Here is a 15,675-nt window from a genome sequence, read left to right as displayed (position 1 = left end):
ATTCAGCCTCCTCCTCATTAAGAGAGGGCAGGTCCACCGCTGCTAGATATGTTTCTATGGCCTCTAAGCTATCCCGGGGCCGACCACCTGAGGGGCTGGAATGTAGATAATAGAGGGCTTCATAGAAAACCCGGAAGGACTCAGCCATTTCTGCCGAATCATGGGTTGTAGCCCCTGTGGCGGTAGCTAAGGCGGGGATGTAGGAAAGATTGCGTATTGCATTCGATAACGTTCTGCTGCATTTATCTCCATATTCGTAAAAAATTCTGCGTACCTTCAAAAGATTATTCTTTGAATGAAATAAAGAATGTTCTTTGATTTGCTCTCAGAGGGAAGTTACTTCTACCTCCAGAGCTCTGTCTGGGAGAGATTTATGGCGCTTTTCGCAGTCATGAAGTTTTGTCAGCAACTCGGACAGTGTTTTCTCTCTGGCGACTTTTAGTCTGTGGCCATGTTTAATGAGTATACCTCTTATGTAACACTTATGTGCAGATCAAGTAGTCAGTGGGTTAGGTACAGAGTCCCCGTTACTCTCAAAGAAGAGTCCAATTTCCCGTGCTATGTCTGCTCTAACCTCAGGATCTTGAATGAGGGCTTCATTAAGTCGCCATGTAGCTGATTTGTGTGTCATGCGCTGCATGGCCATGGTTATGGAGATCGGAGCATGGTCTGAGAGCGCAATATGGCCGATCCACGCTTCAGAAACAAGTGGGATTGTGGCGTGGGAGACCAAAAAGAGGTCTATCCTGGAGTATAAGCCATGAACTGGCGAAAAGAAGGTGTAATCCCTCTCTAGCGGGTGAAGAATCTGCCAAATGTCAACTAGTCGATAAGAGTGTAGCAGTTCTCTGATTCGGTTCCTGGATCTCAGGGACAGGGCAGAAGAACCAGCCGATAAGTCCTTACAGGGATCAACGGTAAAATTAAGATCACCTCCGAGCACTAGTGTTCCCTCTGTGAAGGAAGCCAGGGCGGTCAGGCATGATTCCAGTATTGGCAACTGATCAACGTTCGGCAGATACAGGTTTGCGAAGGTAAATGTCTGTGACTGAATCGTACCTTTGATAAAAGGGTATCTGCCTTCAAGGTCAGCGTGGAGGTCCGTTAGCTGCCAGGGCAGGTTGTTGGCTAGGAGAATACTCATCCCCTTTGATTTTGAGGAAGACGATGCACTGTGGTACACTATTGGGAAACGCTTATTGTTAAATTTAGTGATCTTGTCAGCCCAGAAATGGGTCTCTTGCAAGAATACCACTTGTGGTCTTTGTCTCCATAGATCAGTGAGACAACTGGTTCGCTTCTCTGGGACATTCAGACCCTTCACATTCCAAGATACTATTTTCAGAGACATCTCCAACAGATCAGGGACAGACTGCCGAACCCCGCCAGAAGCTAGTACGGTAGTTAGTGTACCAGGGAAGGGAGGGGGGGGTGGCTGGCTAGTGTAGGGGAGCCGAAGCCACAAAGAGAAGAGAGACACTGAGGGGGGACAAGGACAAAGGATAGAGAGAAATAGAGAACAAGGAGAAAGAGTGAAGAGAAGACTAAATCTCCAGAGGACCACTGCCGAATTTGGCAGCTAGAGCCTAGTGGGGGAAGCGGTAGGGCACTTCAGAGGGCGGGGCCCCCGGGCGTGATACCTCCCCAGCTACTCTCCACTAGTAATGGTCTGGTCAGCAACTGCTGTAGTACATTCAGATATGCAGTATAAAAACAGCACCAGGAAGAAACTTAAAAAAACAAAAAAATATAAAAAAAAAACTATGTAAACACTGTTCCTTAAATATCAGCAATATTCCACACTGTTCCCCTCATCACATTGCTCTAATATTGGGTCTGACCGAAGGAAAGACTGCCCACCCTCCCGGGCCAAAGCCCAGCACGAGCGAGCCGCCATCCCATTGCCAGCCCCATGCCCCAGATGGGCTAAACCCCCGGGACCCAGGGCGGGGCATTGAGGTTTGAAAGCTAACCTCTTTGTCCCCTAACTCCTGAGCGAAAGACAAAAAAAAAAAAAAAACAGCCATTTATAGATGGACCCTCCTCTCTGTACCATATTGAGACAGGGCTCAGACAGTGGCCACGCCTCGGACTAACGCTCACTGCTCTACATCGGCCGGCTCTGCACATCTAATACAGCCCCCAGGAGCGGACACACGCCGACAGGACTCCCCCAGCGCAAGGGATACAGATGACACATCGAGGGTCTCCCTCCGGTTTGGAATCTTTACATTGCCTGTTAATGTACCACTTAATGTGAGTGTTTTTAACCACCTGTGCATTAAATAAGAATTTTACAGTCTACACTCTCTTGTATCTTTACAGTACCAGAACTGCACGCCAGCGGGAAGATGGATCCCCCGGGCACCCTGGCACCAGGGACCTCCCCCCACCAGCCGGTTGCCAGGCATGGGCTCCATCATGGCCAGGATGCCCTAGCGTTTACGCTTTAGGAGAGCAGGCCCAAGCCAGTCTAAATCGGCCACTGTCTCCAGGCCAAATCGGCATGGCCGGTTGATTCTGGCTCCCCCTGAGACACTCCTCCAGGGAAGTACATTGGAAAGTACCACACGGCCTCTGCCTGTCCTTTCCCAGTTCAGGGGCATATGAGGCCATTATGCCCAGGGAGGTCCATAACAACCAGGCCTGAAGGGCCGATTATTAACTGCAAAGATAGCCTGTGGGTCAACTAGCAATGGTAGATGGGATGACTCATCCTATCCTACTAGAAGCAGTACTAATATTAATCAAGGGACATAGAAAACAATAAATAAAACCAAACACAAGAAAAAAAAAAAAAGGGGGGGGGGGAGAAAAACCTTGGGTATACCTGCCCTACTCTAGGGACTTATGAGTCTTCATCCCACAGAGCCTGCGGCCTGCTGTGGGGGGGCTCTCTCTCCGGCCGCCGTTACCGGTAAACAGGACAAGCATTAGTCAATGTGTAATAGTAAGGGTGTTGGCCCAGGAGGGCTGCAAGTTCCAATCAATTACACTGTACCTCTCGACCATCCGGAGATGGGTCGAACCAAGAAGTCCGCCGGGAGCGGTACTATTTAGGAAGTCTCTCACCTGGGAGACCTACCCTTAAGGGCTACAAAAAAAGAAAAAAGAGAAGAAAAAAAAAAAGAAAAAAAAAGGGGGGGGGGGGGGGGTTGGAAAGACAAAAGAGACTCAAGGCTCATTGTCCTGGGGAGCTTGCGGTCTTCTACGTTGAGCACGTCGGTTGCGCCGGGACCTCTGGGGTCTGGCTGCGGTGTTTGCTGGTGGGTTATCGTTTCCAGTAGGTAGAACAAACGCCAGCCAGTTGGGCAGCTGCAGAGCGGGTATTCCAAGGGACCTGAGGAAGTCGGGAACATCTGCAGGGTGCCGGAGGGTATATGATCTGCCATCTTTACGTGCAATCAGGTGAAAAGGATGCCCCCACTTGTAGGTGATCCCCCATTCGTTGAACCTCTCTAGTAGGGGTTTCATGCAGCATCGCATCTGAAGGGTCCTCCAGGATACATCTGGCAGTAGGTTAAGTTGAGCGCCATCAAAGTCTATATTACCCCTGCGCCAGGCCTTTTGGAGGATGTCCTCTTTGACAGTGTAGTTGTGTAAACAACAAAGGACATCTCTGGGCCTATCTGCAGTGGGACCCCTGGGACCCAATGTTCTATGGACTCTGTCGGTTGCCACTGGTGTCTCAGGCGGACGCTCCAGGCAATTGTTAAATATGGCCGTCACGGTCGCCTTTAGGTCAATCTGTCTGGTCGCTTCTGGTAAACCGCGTATTCTTATATTACGCTATCTCTCCACGCAATGCCCCCTCAATTCTGGACACCACAGAATCTAAATCATCCTTAGTGGGTAACTTTTGTAAGAGTGCCCATAATGCATGCTCATTGCAGTGCAAGGATTCTTGTGGGGGCAGCCCCGGTGGGGACAGTATGTCCTGCTGCTGCTGTATAGGGGGTGGCGTTGTACCAGATATGGAGTGCTGGGAGGCCAGGGAGCCATGTGGTCCCCACTGTACAGAGCCGCAGCGTTCTCCCTCTGGGCTTCCCAGCGGTATTCATAGGCAGTGAGCCGGGGAAGCAGGGGGAGAGATCACTAGGCGGGGAGAACGGTGGCATGTCATTACTGAGTCCGGATCGCTCACCTTTCCCCGCCGGCGATCCGGGCTCCGTCCTCCTGTCTGATGCCAGCGCCATCTTGGCTGGGTCCGGCGTTGAGGCCGGAGGCTAAAGGGGGACCAGGAATCTCTCCATTCCGGCTGCCAAGGTTTGCGGGCTGTGCCCCCGTGCCTCCCGTCACCTGGGCACTGCGAGGATGCTGGAATGTGGAGTAAGGCTGCTGCGGAGAGCCGTCAAGGAGCCACAGCCCGGGAGCCCTAAGAAAGTGCGGCTCTACTCCTCCATGCCGAGACCACACCCCCCGTACCTTTAGTTATAACGGGATGATGCCTGCAGCTACAGGAATCATGCCTGTATCTTTTTTTTTTCAGCCAGTGATTTCCTGTAATGTAAAAGCCATCCTAGCATTTACTTAGCAGCTGGATTCCTTTCATAGGCCTCCCTGGGCTCTCCTGTGCGATCGGGGAGCCCAGGATCAGATCCGGCGCTGCTGCCAGGTTAGCATAAACCATTCGAGTTGCATGGGGGAATCCTCCCCGTTGTGCTATGGTATTCTGACAGTGGGGAGACACTGCTGTCCCTGCTGTCAGAATATGCAGATCAGTGCTGCAGCCCATTGCCTGCTTTTTGCCGGCCTTTATCTGACATAGCGACTAAACTTAACACGATCGCCAGATCAACTAGTGTTCAACTGCAGTGGCCACGCATGGATAAAAATGAATCCGGTCCCTGCTAAACCAGATGGATTTTGATCCATGTAAGGCCGGCTTAAGTTTCCATCTTAGGTGTCAGTGAGACAGAACTAGCTTAAAGGCAGGCAACTTCTGCTGTGCTCTGTCTTTAGCTAACCCATAGTGCTCTCTGGAAATCCTTTGTCATGCACTGTGTTCATTATCTGCAGTCTGTGCTAACAAGGGAAGTCTGCGCTTTCTCAGAGAACAGGTACTTCAGTCTTCTGAGATCCCATTGTTTCCACCGCCTACCCACCTCCAATCACCTTCCCTTGGTTCCACCACATAACCACCTCCCAGTACCTCCCCTTTTAGAGAATTCAGAACCAAGTGGTGCTAAGTAATTTGAATAGAATGTGTTAATGATGACAAGAAAAGCAGTAAAATAGATCCCCTGCAGTCAGCAACAGTCAAACTCCCCCAGCAACAATAGATCAGTCCAAGCAATATTATACACCCATCCCCCGACAACAATATACCCGCAGTAACAATAGATCTCCCAGCAGCCAGCATCAATGGAACCTACAGCAGCCAGTAACAGTAGACACCTCCCTCAACAGAAGATCCTTCTTAGCAACCATTGACCGCCCAGCAACAATAGATCCTCCACCAGCAACAATAGATCCCTCCAGTGACAATAGATTCTTCAACAGAAAGAATCAATAGACACTCCAGCATGCCCCAGCACCCCTTGCTTTTCCCAGCATTTCCGCTGAAAAAAAGCCCTGGTGGTAACAAATCACAAAGCTTTTGCCTATTTCTAGTGCATGTTAAGGTACCTCTTCGCAGGTCTCTTCAGCAACATCTGCGGTAACATTTAGTCCAGGCTTCTTACAGATGGAGAAAAGTTCTACATGGCAAGGTTTTACTTTCCAGTTTCCATCCTAGACCACAACCAAAGAAACTATGTTAAGACTCTCATGTTACTGCTAAATACACATATTACACGTGAACATAATTATTGTACAGTGTACACAATATAAAAAAAAGAAAAATAAGGATAAAATCAATGTCTTGCTTTTTGAACACTTTAAGCACTTCAGCCCTGGAAGGTTTACCCCCCTTAATGACCAGGCCATTTTTTGTGATTACAGCACTTTAACTGTAAATTTAACTGACAATTGCGCGGCCGTGCGGCGCTGAACCCTAACAAAATTGATGTATTTTTTTCCCCCCACAAATAGAGGAATTTATTTTGGAAGTATTTGATCACTGTTGCAGTTTTAATTTTTTGCTCTAGAAACAAAAAAAACAATATTTCTTACTTCCTGCTATAAAACCTATATAAAAAAAAAAATTTAAATCAAATTTCATCAGCTTAGGCCAATATGTATTCTGCCCACTAATGCCGCGTACACAGGACTGGACTTTCCAGCAGAAAAGGTCAGAATCATTTCAACGGATATTCCTATGATGTGTGGTGTGGCCTTCAGCGGACTTCTTTTTAACACGTTTTAAATCTTTCAGACGGAATCAATTCCTATCGGCAAAACCGTTCGTCTGTGTACAATTCTGATGGACCAAAAATGATGCAAGGGCAGCTACTGGCTACTGGCTATTGAACTTCCTTTTTCTAGTCCCGTCATACGCCATCGCGTTCTAAAAGAACGGACTTTGGTGTGATCGTGTGTAGGCAAGTCTGTTTCAGCGGAACTCCGTCAGAAAGACCATCAGAGTTTATTCTGACGGAAAAACTGGTCGTGTGTACGCATCATTAGTGTATATTGTGGTTTGCGCAAAAGTTATTGTGTCTATAAAATATGGTATATATTTATATATATATATATATATATATATATATATATATATATATATATATATATATATATATTTTTTTTTTTCTTACTAGTAATGGCGGCGATCAGCGATTTTTAGCGGAACTGCGACAAATCGGACACCTAACTGACACTTTTTTTGGAACCAGTGACATCATTACTGTAATCATTGCTAAAAATATGCACTGTTACTGTACTAATGACACTGGCAGGGAAGGGGTTAACACCAGAGGCGATCAAAGGGTTAAGTGTGTTCCTAGGGGGTGCTTTCTAACTGTGTGGGGGGATGGACTCACTAGATGAACACAGAGATGCTTAGAAAGAACACAAGATCACTAAGTTAATCTCTGTCAGAACGGCGATCTGCCTTGTTTACATCAGCAGACCGGCATTCTACCTCTCCGGGGAACGATCACGGGTGGCCGGCGGATGCGCCATCCCCGCTGATTGGCTCCCCCTCTGGCCAATCAGAGCATGAGCGCCTGTGCTGGATATTGCAGGAAATGAGGTACAGGTAGGTAGTTTTGCGCAATAGAGCCGACCTGCTGCAGTATATGTACTATGGCTGGTTAACCTGCTTATATTTAGCCTTCCCTGGGTCCTCCTTCCCCCCCTTCATGAACATACTAATTACATTTTTAAATAAAAATTTTCAGGTTTTATTACAAATCTGGCTATCTATTACTTTGTCCATTTTTAGGTGATCCCTGAAAATCTTTCTCTTCAGAGAAGCCTATCCCATCTCCACCTAACAACCTGTATTTCCACTTTCTCCATCAGCTCATCCCCCACAGTTATTACCTTTTGTATCCCTTGACCTTTCCTCTTAGATTGTAAGCTCTAATTGTAAGCTCCAATTGTAAGCTCTAACGAGCGGGGCCCTCCGATTCCCCCTGTATTGAATTGTGTTGTAACTGTACTGTCTGCCCTAACATTTTAAAGCTCTGCACAAACAGTTGGCGCTATATAATAGTATAATAATAAAAATAAATATGTCCCTTAGTTATAGGCCGTGTAGTAGAAAAGTTAGTGCAGTTGCATTGTACAGTATTAGAAGGACACTGTCTGTGTTGTACTGCCCGGACTTGACTTTTTTCATCTATAAGGAATGTTGGAAAGCAAACAAACCAGAGAGTCTCTTCCAGATGTTTGTGTGGACACACACAGGTCACTGTCCTCTTGGCTGATGTTGGGTTCCTGCCTCTGCCAACTAGTGAAGGTCACCGCTGAGCCGTCCGACCATTGAAAGATAACAGGGTCCTTATGTTTGCTGGTCATTCCTATCCAGGCCTCGGTCACTTTCTCTGCAATAGTACACAGAGTGATTACACCGTGTACATGGTGACATTAAAAAAACAACATTCTTTTTTCAAAGTAAACCTGCAATGAGAGAAATATGGAAGCTTCCATGGCTACCTGCCTGGCCATTTCTAGCTTCATTGACTCACCTCCTGGCCTACATATTCACACCTCTCAACTTTTTGAGATGGGAACGAGGGACACCTATAAGCAAAAGTATGTAGGCAAAGGACACACCCCCCGCCACACCCACTTAAAGGAGAATTATAAAAAAAAAAGATATTAGTTAAACCCACAAGTGTTTTTTACCACTACTATTCCTTTATAGTTGGATGAAAGGTTTAGCACTGTGAAATAGTTTTTGATAGATAGAAAGTGCATTTCATATACAACTATATAGATTAGACCAAAATGAGGGATAAATGAGGAGGAAAGAAGAACTGAGGGGCATTATTTTGAATCAGGGACAGTCCCTCGAAATCATGGACGGTTTGGGGGCTATGCATACTTGTTCTAAGTGCATGACTGCCAGGCAACTTATCATGCCTTGTTTTGGGAAGCAGTTAAAGCAGAGGTTCACACAAAAATTGAACCTCCACTTTTCGGAACCCTCCCCCCCTCCGGTGTCACATTCGGCACCTTTCAGGGGGGGGGGGGGTTCAGATACCTGTCTAAGACAGGTATTTGCACCCACTTTCGGGCATAGACTCCCAAGGGAGTCTATGCCTCTTCCCATCCCGGCACACTGTCTGTTGGGACACATACGGGTCCCAGAGACAGCACGGACCATTTAGATTGTGTGACTCGTGCATGCGCAGTAGGGAACCGGGAAGCGAAGCTGCAAGGCTTCATTTCCTGAGTCCCAAAGATGGCGGCAGCAGCATCCGAGGAACAGGGGACAGCAATCGGCACACCCCCCCCCAGATGGTGGTGCCCTCCTGCTGCTGTCTAGTACTCCATTCTCCACTTCTCCCAGTCGACAACTCCCCCCAGTGGCCTGTCACCTCAGCCTATATAGGAGGCCCACCCCCTGCCAATTCCAGTTGGGGATTGGTCAGGGTTCCCACATGAGCTGCCAGCCACTCCAGTCCTAGGCCCAGCCCTTCTTCCAGAACATTCTCCCTGGAAGCAGGGGAGGCATCTCAGAACTAGAGCACAGGGGGTTACACCCACTCCCTGCCCCCAGATCAAAACAGACAGGCCTAGCTCAAAGCATAGGCCTTCCTAAATTTGCCTGTACTGACAATTTCCCTAGCATAAAATCCTATGCTACCACCTACCTATGGTAGAGGGTGCTATAAGAGAATATGCAGAGTGCCTCCAAGGCTCTATACCAGGGATATGCAATTAGCGGACCTCCAGCTGTTGCAAAACTACCCAAGTCCCATCATGCCTCTACCTCTAGATGTCATACTTGTGGCTGTCAGAGTCTTGCTATGCCTCGTGGGACTTGAAGTTCAGCAAGAGCTGGAGGTCCGCTAATTGCATATCCCCGCTCTATACTATCAGCAGATGGATTTGGAACAGTAAAGGAAAGGAAGGATCAAAGAAGACAGAATAAAACAGCCTTTTTACACAAAAATTTTTAACCTCTTAGGTTGCGCAGTGAGTATAACAACAAGCATGCTTTACTGCATATACAGATTGATTTTATGGTTGTGGGTTTAGTAACACTTTAAAGTTAATGTTGCTGAGTATTTGAATGGCCATACTTGTTTGAACTTGCATTATACTGTTACTGTTAGAGTGTATAACAATGCACTGATTGAGTGAGGACTGCACACTGTTCAATTTCTCCAATAAAAATATTGAACAAGAAAATTGATTGGATTCAGTTCTGCTTTAACCACTTCAGCCCCAGAAGATTTTCACCCTTCCTGACCAGAGCACTTTTTACAATTCGTCACTGCGTCACTTTAACTGACAGTTGCACGGTCATGCAATGCTGTACCCAAACACAATTGCGTCCTTTTTTCCATAGAGCTTTCTTTTGGTGGTATTTGATCACCTCTGCGGTTTTTATTTTTTACGCTATAAACATAAAAAGAGCGACAATTTTGAAAAAAATATATATATTTTTTACTTTTTGCTATAGTAAATAGCCCCAAAAATGTTTTTAAAAAAACAAATTTATTCATCAGTTTTGGCCAATATATATTCTTCTACATATTTTTGGTAAAAAAAAATCGCAATAAGCGTATATTGATTGGTTTGTGCAAAATTTATAGCGTCTACAAACTATGGGAAAGATTTATGCCATTTTTATTATTATAATTTTTTTTTACTAGTAATGGCGGTGATCTGTGACATTGCGGCATACAGATCGGACACTTTTGACACATTTTTGGGGCAATTGATATTTATACAGCGATCAGAGCTATAAAAATGCACTGATTACTGTGTAAATGTCACTGGTAGGGAAGGGGTTAACACTAGGGGGCGATCAAGGGGTTAAATGTGTGTTCCCTGGATGTATTCTAACTGTATCGGGATAGGACTGATTGGGGAGGAGACATATCGCTGTTCCTACTAAGTAGGAACAAACAACATGTCTTCTCTCCCCTGACAGAACAGAGATCTGTGTGTTTACACACAAATCCCTGTGCTGGCTCTTGTGCCCCTGTTTGCTCATGGCCGGCAGTGATTGCACCCGCTGGCCACGCGCATCAGGTCCCCTGCCATGCTGTGGGCGTGCGCGCGCCTCTGGCGGCTCTTAAAGGGGAAAAACGTACCCATATGTTTTTGCCCAGCTGTACCATTTTGCTATGGTATATCGGCATGAGCCGGTCGGGAAGCGGTTAAAGCAGTTCTAAAATGTAAAGGTTTGTTTTACCCAAATGCATTCTGTGCATTACAATAACAAATGCCCCACTAAGTGTCCTACCTCCCCATCCATAAAGACGTACCTGGGTCCATTTCACCACTCCAGAGCGATCTCTGGCTCCAGCACAACTCCCCCACTTCCTGCTTTTACAGTAAAAACTGGGGGCAGTGGGGCCATAGGCTCAAGCTTCTGCCAGTTAAACTCCTGTGAGGAGGGAGCAGGGGCATGGCTTGCTGGCACTATGTGTGTCTATAGATGCACACAGCCCAATTTAGGATGCAGTGGGAGTGTGTACATGGTGATCTAACTTTATTGCTAAACTGCAGCAGAAAAAGTTATATCACTAGCCTGTCTAACAGATCTCAATGTAAATCTCCAGGCTGAATGGACAGAAATACAAATCCTTTGGCAGCTATTACAACTGCATATTTTGCGTTTTTTATTTAGCTTTAAAGTGTCACTAAACCCACATCATAAAAAAAAACTATCAATAAATGCTGTATTACTTGCTGCTCATACTCACTCAGTCACTATTAGATACATTTTCTGTATTCTACAAAAACCTGGTTGATCCTGCTGCCCTCTAGCTCCACCTTCTGTTTATATTCCCAGTGCAGCTAGGGATTTTGCAGCTGTGGTGGAAACTCGGCACATGCTCAGTTTTCAGTGAGTTCTTTATGCTGAGCTTTTCCTCCCTATCACATCTGAGCAGCCCATGTGACTATAGAGTCACACATGTGGGCGTATACACTCTGGTAAATGACCGCCCACTCCCTCCCACCTCCTCCTACACCCCCACTAACCAACTAAACACAATGGGGGTGGGATATTACATGTAGATTAATGGAGGCCTCGCCTTCCTCTTATTCTAAGACACAGACTGGAGGGGCGTGACACAGCCTGTGACTGGCAGAAATCCGCTCACACCATGTTATTGCCAAAACATATTGAAGATTTGATTTCAAATATATATTTTATGGCAATTTAAAACAGTTTATTAATATTAATTATTTATTTTCACTCTGTATCCCAAAGTTTTTTTTTTTTTAACATGTGACCAGCAGCAAAGGAATAGAAGCTCCTCCTGCTTATGTTTCCCTGCAGTCAGACTGGGAAAGATCTGGATCATGTGACAGCTGCATATCGATTAGGAAAAAGGTACTTGGATGGTCTTTGAATTAAAATACAGTGCCATCATCTACATATGGAAATAGAAGGGACAATGTAAATTAAACAGGGTGTGTTTAGTATCACTTTAAGGTAAAAATGTAACATGAAAAAGATATTCTTATTTCCAAGTACATATCTGTTTACCATGTTGGAGAAGATGCAGCAGAAACTCTGTGTGTGCCAGTGACGTGACTTTCATTATTTCCCCTCCATTGGTGGCACAGGCAGCAGATGCCTGGGACCAGTTCAGCTTCTCTTTCTGCAGCTTGTAGCAATAGCGGTTGTAGGGTAGCCAATTATCTTCACACACCGTTGGGTAATATTTCCAGTTTTCTTTTATAAAGAAGATAAAAGGCATTTATTAAAATAATATCACAATCTAAAATCATGAAGTGACTGTCACTTAAAGAGGAACTGCAGTCTGCTCACATAATTTGTAATAAAAACATATTTGCCATTCTGAAGCTTCCCTCCAACCACTTTGCATATTATTTTATATATACTGTGATTCTGTAATTGCCAAATATGCTGCAGAAATCTCCCTCCACTGAGTCTAGCTGCAACCATTTTAACTGTGGGCAGCTGAAGCTGCTGCCTGTTCACTTCCTGGATTTACACAGACACACAGAGGCATACCTCCAGCTCTGCAGCTCTGATTGACCCTCTTATGACTCACCCCCCCCCCCCCCTCTCTTCCTGGCAAACTCTCACCAGAGTGAGAGAGCTGTGCATGATGTCATAAGCCTAGGCTAATAACCAGACAAGAAACAGGAAGTGGGGCGTATTAGGTATTTACTGGCAGAAAAAAAATGTTTTACTATCCAAAGTTAATACAACATGAGCAGGAGACTTAATAGATGGAAAGATGAAAAAATGACTGAAGTTAAAAAGTGTATACAAACTCTTTGCACTCTCAACTCTGAATACTTCCGTATGCTCAAATGCTTTGAGTCTGAACTGCCGTCTTGAAGCACTACAGTCCCTGGAACAGTCCTCAGAATCTGACACTTCTAGAAGAGTCTGTGTCCTACCCACCCCCATTCCACATACTGTGGGTCTTGCCTCCGACCCCTAAATTACTAGAGGAGACAGTAATGACATAAGGGCTGATGAGGGGAGCCATCGAGTACAGCAGGAAACCATTGCTGGATTAAGAACATTATGGGCCTGGTGCTGAGAATTATGGTGGGAGTTTTTATTTAAAAAAATAATAATTAAAAATGCAAACTTTTTTTGTTACAGAAAATTTAATAAAATAGAGAGAGGGAGAATGAGAAAGAGAGAAAGTGGATGAGAGAGGGGTGAGGGGTAAGGGAGGGAGGATGAGAGATAGAGGGGGGATTAGAGAGAGAGAGAGGATGCAAATGAGCATGCGTGGAAGTGACAGCAACACAGCCCAGCCAAGGCAAGTGACTGAAAGCACAGAACCCGGAAGGAAGACCGGGTGAAGATGGATCAAATGTGTGCCCATTCTAGAGTTGGTAACATTGAGGGTATTCAATATGATTTTAAAGAACTTTTTTTGTATGTAAGAGGCATAGGGGAGGAGTATGGATGATATAAGAGTGGGAAGTATGTGCAGGTGAAGGAGAGGAATGTGGAAGGTATAACAGTGGGCACTATGTACAGGAGAGGAGTGTGGAGGGTATGATAGGAGCAGTATGTACAGGAGAGGAGTGTGGAAGGTATTATGAGGGTGGTATGTACAGGAGAGGAGTGTGGAGAGAAAGATAGTTGGCAGTATGTACAGGAGAGGAGTGTGGAGGGTATGACCGTAGGCAGCGTGTACAGGAGAGGAGTGTGGAGGGTATGACAGTGGGCAGTATGTACAGGAGAAGAGTGTGGAGGGTATGGCAGTGGGCACTATGTATAGGAGAGAAGTGTGGAGGTGGAGGGTATGACTTTGGCCAGTATGTACAGGAGAGAAGTGTGGAGGGTATGACAGTGAGCAGTATGTACAGGAGAGGAATGTGGAGGGTATGACAGCAGGCACTATGTACAGGAGAGAAGTGTACGACAGCTGGCAGTATGTATAGGAGAGGAGTATGGAGGGTATGATAGTGGGCACTGTGTATAGGAGAGAAGTGTGGAGGGTATGACAGTGGGCACTATGTATAGGATAGGAGTGTGGGGGGTATGACAGTGAGCACTATGTATAGGATAGGAGTGTGGAGGGTATGACAGTGGGCACTATGTATAGGATAGGAGTGTGGAGGGTATGACAGTGGACACTATGTATAGGATAGGAGTGTGGGGGGTATGACAGTGAGCACTATGTATAGGATAGGAGTGTGGAGGGTATGACAGAGGGCACTATATACAGGTGAGGAGGATGTAAGAATCTGGAAAGGAAAAATGTAAAGGTTTGTGGAAGGATGTTTAGGGACTGTGTAGTGGTTAAGCGGGCCATACATTGATTGAAATTAAGCCAATTAAGCAGAGACCAGCTATAGTCGATCTATGTATGGGCTAGCTGGTTGTACACAAGCAATCTATTAATTGACTTGAGCACAACCAGCCTGTCAGGTTTTTTCCAAGACAGTCAGTGCTGCCAGCTATAGTTAGCAACACTGATCATTGTATTGTGTGGGTAGGGAAGGCTCCCCACTGGCATAACACAATAACACTGTGGGAGTGATTCCCCTATCCACAGGTGAGAGGGTGTGTGGGGACAGGCTGGGGAGAAAGGTCTGTCAGCAGGGGGGGGGGGGGGGGTGTGAGGTGGTCATGGAGGGATATCAATCAGCGGGTGGGGGAGTAACTGGGAGTGATATCTTTTGGAGTAGGGTCTGTAGGGAAATGGTCACCTGTGAAATAAATTGAAGGAAGGTGGCTAACATGGGAAGTGGCTGGGGAGTGACCTGGTTGGTGGTGAGTGTGAAATGGATGATGTGTTTTAAGTTTATTTCACATTTGCAGTAATGCTTACTGCCTTTTGAAAAGTGATTTGTAGTATATTGCTTTTCAGCGAGTGGTATAGCAGCAGACGTTCACGAGGTGCTACTGCTACCTCCTTTCTTTTTTACATTGCTGACTGGCAGTTTTACATTGTTGGACTATGCTGCTACTGCGAGCAAATTTGACAGACGGTGCTGTCTGTCATACTCTGCAGGCTCCAAGCTGTCCATTGAGCTTGTGGCCTCTGACAAGAAGTGAGAGAGAGGCTCTGTGAGCTCATCCCCTCAGTCTGCTGCAAACAGGGTGTGCCAGCTTGTATTTAACTGGCCACTCTGTATGTAGCTTCTGACAGGCTGCACAAGGATCCCCGTATGATCAGTAGTGGGGTAGACCTTAAGCTACATACCCCCTAAATTTGAGCTCTATGTGACCCCTGGTCGCTGAGCCACGACCCTCAAAGTAAAATTTTTTATTTTTTTTTAACCACCTCAATACAGGGCACTTACACCCCCTTCCTGACCAGACCAATTTTCAGCTTTCAGCGCTCTCACAGTTTGAATGACAATTACTCAGGCATGCAACACTGTGCCCATATGAAACTTGCGTCTTTTTTCCACACAAAGAGAGCTTTCTTTTAGTAATATTTAATGACTAGTTGGTTTTTTTATTTTGTGTGCTATAAATAAAAAAAAACATATTTTTCTTTGTTTCTGTCATAAAATTTTGCTAATTAGTAAATTTTCTTCATAAATTTTGGCCAAAATGTATACTGCTACATATCTTTGGTAAAAATAACCCAAATTAGTGTATATTATTTGGTCTTTGTGAAAGTTATAGAGTCTACAAACTATGGTGACAAT

General features: G+C 45.7%; 1 protein-coding gene across 1 annotated transcript in view; it reads right to left on the bottom strand.

The window, feature by feature from the left end:
• Positions 1-15,675, bottom strand: part of PLA2R1 (phospholipase A2 receptor 1) — a 193,552-nt gene that overhangs the window by 140,366 nt on the left and 37,511 nt on the right. Inside the window, exons 7-9 of the mRNA XM_077447604.1 lie at positions 12,062-12,250; positions 7,753-7,928; positions 5,629-5,733 (exon numbers count right to left, since the gene is read on the bottom strand). Of these exons, the coding sequence (XP_077303730.1) occupies positions 5,629-5,733; positions 7,753-7,928; positions 12,062-12,250 (470 nt within the window). The remainder of the gene's footprint in view (positions 1-5,628; positions 5,734-7,752; positions 7,929-12,061; positions 12,251-15,675) is intronic.

Source organism: Lithobates pipiens, unplaced genomic scaffold (assembly GCF_037356315.1).
Source record: "Lithobates pipiens isolate NorthernLeopardFrog02 unplaced genomic scaffold, aLitPip1_a1.2 Scaffold_22, whole genome shotgun sequence".
NCBI lineage: Eukaryota > Metazoa > Chordata > Amphibia > Anura > Ranidae > Lithobates > Lithobates pipiens.
Note: the sequence above shows the minus strand (reverse complement) of the source record. Positions and strands in the feature narration are given on the sequence as shown.